General features: G+C 68.7%; 1 protein-coding gene across 2 annotated transcripts; it reads right to left on the reverse strand.

Annotated features, from left to right (window-relative positions):
• Positions 1-897: 897 nt before the first annotated feature.
• On the reverse strand, positions 898-3,274 carry H696_04046. Of its 2 annotated transcripts, XM_009497917.1 has the most exons (5): positions 3,023-3,274; positions 2,761-2,901; positions 1,762-2,661; positions 1,325-1,441; positions 898-1,182 (listed from the first exon to the last, which is right to left on the reverse strand). In XM_009497917.1, exons 1-5 carry the CDS (start codon positions 3,087-3,089, stop codon positions 932-934), a joined length of 1,476 nt encoding a protein of 491 aa, XP_009496192.1. In that variant the 5' UTR covers positions 3,090-3,274; the 3' UTR covers positions 898-931. The 2 variants fall into 2 exon arrangements, with proteins under 2 accessions (XP_009496192.1, XP_009496193.1); XM_009497918.1 differs by lacking the exon at positions 3,023-3,274 and having other exon boundaries at positions 2,761-2,966.
• Positions 3,275-3,432: the final 158 nt, after the last annotated feature.

Below are 3,432 nucleotides of genomic sequence, written 5' to 3' on the forward strand. Positions count from 1 at the left end.
GGGGTGTGGGGGAATGCGCTCCACGGAGGGGGCGCGCGACGCCGGCCGTACGCGGGGTGTCTCGAACCCGCTCGGGTCATGCTCCGGACCACGCGAACTGTGCCGGTTTCGCCCCCGGGCGAGGCGTCCCCGGGGCGCCCTGCCGCTTGTGTAAAACGCCCCTCTGTGCCCCTGCAGCAGGGGGGGGGGGGGCGCCGGCCCCTGCAGCAGCCCGGCGCCGTGGGTCTGGGAGCCGTCTGACCGCGCACTCCCAGCGACCGGCGTCCCCCCGCCCCCCTCCCTGGCCCTCCCCCCCCTGGCCGAGGCGCGGGCCCTGCCGGGCCGCCCTCGCGCCCTGGCCCCCCGCCCCCATCACGGCCCCGTCGTCGGCCCGGCTCTGTTGCCCTGCGGCCTGGAGGCCGCGCCGTGAGCTCCGGGCAGCCTCCCCCCCCCCCCCGCACATATGGGAGAGTCAATGCTGTGTCCGGACGAACAGGCCCCCTCCGCGCGTCCCCCGGCTGTTATTCCCCCCCCCCCCGGCCGTATATTCGGTGCCCCCTCCTCCCAGTGCGGGCATGGTCGATGCCCCCGGCCCCCGCGCCAGTGGCAGCGTATTGCCGACCAGGAGGGGCGCGCGCTGAATGACCCACTCCGGACCCGGGGCCGCACGTCCTACGGTCTCCCCCCCACCTCACCCCCCGGCCCCGCTCCCGCCGCTTGGCCAGCCACCAGCGCCGGGGCCTGGTGCCGGCGCCCGGCACGAGCCCACAGCTCACTCTATGATGTTTCGGCGCGCAAATCCACGCCCCCCCCCGTTCCCTCCCCCAGCCACGCCCCGGGCGCCAGGTGGGAACGGCCAGGCATCCCTGGGCAGCGGCATTCCAGGGCCGCAGCCCGCCGGTATCACGAGCCACATCACCCCATCGACGCATGATGTATTCGATCGGGGCCCTCACAGGTACCGTGACGCTGAGGACAGGACGGGCGGCACCCATCGCAGGAGGTCCGCCTGGATGATGCGCTTTTGCTTGGCGATGGCCCGATCGAAGTCGGCCTTGTGTCGCGGCGTCAGGCAGATGATGTGCGTGCCGCGATGGTACCGGAGGAGGCGCATGGCCGCCAGGGTGTGCAGGACATCCTCCGGACGGATGGCCGTTCGTGATGCCAGTTCATCAATGCTGATCTCATCCTGATGGTCGATGACTGGATGTGTGTGTGTGGGGGGGGGGGAGGGGGGAGAACAGGGTAAGGGGAGGAGGAGGGACAGCAAAAGGAGGTGGCAGGAGGGGGAGGATGGCAGGGCGATATGGCGCGCAATGGGCCTGCTTCGGGAGTGGGGGCGTACGGATGGCCATGATCACTTCGAACCAATATTGCCGATAACTCAACAGACCGAGATCACTGAGCGGCTTCTCGGGGCTTCCCACCTTGCCCTCCTTCTTGCTCAATTCATAGCTGAAGGCTGTGCATGGGGGGGGGGGGGGGGGGCGGAAGCGGGGACGGCGGCGATTAGAAGGGGGTTCTTCTGGCAGAGCGGTCAAAGGGCAAAAAAAAAAAGGCACCCCCCGCCTCCCCGTCGGGAAGGACAAGGAAGAGGCACACCAAGACCGGGCATGGAGGAGGCACACCAAGACCGGGCATGGAGGAGGCACACCAAGACCGGGCATGGAGGAGGCACACCAAGGCCGGGCATGGAGGAGGCACATCAAAAGCACCCAGAGACAGCAGGGCGCCAGTCCGGAGGGAAAGGAAGAGTGCCCCTTTCGCGCTCGGGGCACGCACCAATCAGCAGTTTCCCATATCCCCGACGCTGGTACTGCGGCAGGGTCAAAATACAGGCCAGGTTGTAATCCTGGGCCGAGTCCTTCTCCTTGGAGAAGTACCCAACCAGGTGTGAGCCACTCTCATCGGTGATGGTCATCACATAGAAAAGGAAGGGGTCGACATCGTGGTGCAGGGTCTTGTGATCGAGGAAGAGCTTGCTCAACAGGCACAAGTTCCGACAGTAGGTCTTCTGCTTGCGGCCATCCACCTCGTGGAAGGACAGCGGCCCGTCGCGGCAGATCTCGGCCCCGGGCGGGCCGCGGACCTGGCACTTGGCTCGGTGCCGGATGAACTCCGCCTCCGTGGCCCGGTACGTGAGGCAGAACTCGCAAATGTATATCATGGACGACTGCTGCACCATCGGGAAGGGGTAGGGCGAGAAGTACCAAGTCTCCACCACATGGCGGCCCAGCTGGATGGCGTCGATGTTCTTCATGCGGGAGACCTCGTCCGTGCGCTGGGTCAGCGACCCGCCGGCACGCAGTCGGCGAAGATCCTGCTCCAGGGTCAGATTGGCGCCGGTTTCCCCGGGGGCCGAGGCGGCCAGCGAGCTGCTGGCCGCCGCCTCCACCAGCGACGGCGACAGGACCTCGTGGCTGGCATCCGGCAGGCCCAGCAGGTCCGGCGAGCTGACAATCTTCAGCCCGGCACCCGCCTCGACCTGTGGCGTGTCCGGCCCGGCCGACTGCTGGGGGGTGATTTTGTCGAATTTGCGCTTGCGCGAGGCCACCGTGGCCGCCGGGTCGGCGGTCTTCTCCTTGGGCCAGACGATTTGCCCCGGGTCCGAGGTGTCGCACAGATCCTCCGGCACCCACTCGTCAAGGCGCTTGTTGAAGTCCACGAAGTGGACGTAGTACACTGGGACCAGATCGACGGGGTCAGCGGGCCGGCCATTTGGGGTGACGCGACAGAGGCCCCAGGCGGGGGGGGGGGGGGGGGGGCCCAAGCCGGACGCACTTCGAGGTTGCTTGTTGTTGGGCGGCCTCATGCCCAGGATGATTCCCGGTTGCTTGAGGTTGGCCGAGCGTTTCAGCACCGGGAGCTTGGTGCCGACGGTGAGGATGCCCGTTTGCCGGAAGAGCACGGCGGCCGGGGGTTCTGGGCGCCCCGGCGCCGGAGGGCCATGGCGGGCAGGAGGGAGCAGCAGCAGGTCAGTGGTGGCGATGCCCCGCCGGGAGGTGAGCTGTCTTCGTGTGCGCATGCTTGCAAGGGGGCGCACCATTTGTGGCTGGTGCCGCTGGGCCGGTGGCGCTCGCCGGAGACTGGGCCTTCGACGGGGAGGGCATCCTCTGCTGCGGGGAGAGGGGGGCGAGGGCAGGGGCAGGCAAGTGGCCAAGCCCAATGGCGCAGTCGAGGGGAGGAGCAGAGGGGGGGGGAGGGCGGACGGAGAGCGGAGAGGGGGGAAATGCGCGGAGAAGGGTGCCACCGCGCCGGGAGGACAAAGGCGAGGGTGCGAGGGGGGGGGGAGAGGGGAGGAGGAGGGACTTGACGCCCCCCAACTGGAGGGGCCCGGCCGGCGGGGCGGAGCTGGAAAACTGTGGACACGATCAAACGCCGCATGCCAACGGACGTCCATGGTGTGCCCACGCACCCCGCCGCGCTGTCTCATGCATGGCAGGGCGCCCCCCC

The sequence above is a fragment of the Fonticula alba genome, assembly GCF_000388065.1.
Source record: "Fonticula alba strain ATCC 38817 unplaced genomic scaffold supercont2.6, whole genome shotgun sequence".
In the NCBI taxonomy this organism is placed as follows: domain Eukaryota; order Rotosphaerida; family Fonticulaceae; genus Fonticula; species Fonticula alba.

Coding starts and splice junctions, on each gene's coding strand:
- H696_04046 (XM_009497917.1), bottom strand. CDS start 3,089: ATGCCCTCCCCGTCGAAGGCCCAGTCTCCGGCGAGCGCCACCGGCCCA. Junction 2,662..2,760: donor CAACAACAAGCAACCTCGAA/GTGCGTCCGGCT, acceptor ATCTGGTCCCAG/TGTACTACGTCCACTTCGTG. Junction 1,183..1,324: donor CGAAGTGATCATGGCCATCC/GTACGCCCCCAC, acceptor ACACACATCCAG/TCATCGACCATCAGGATGAG.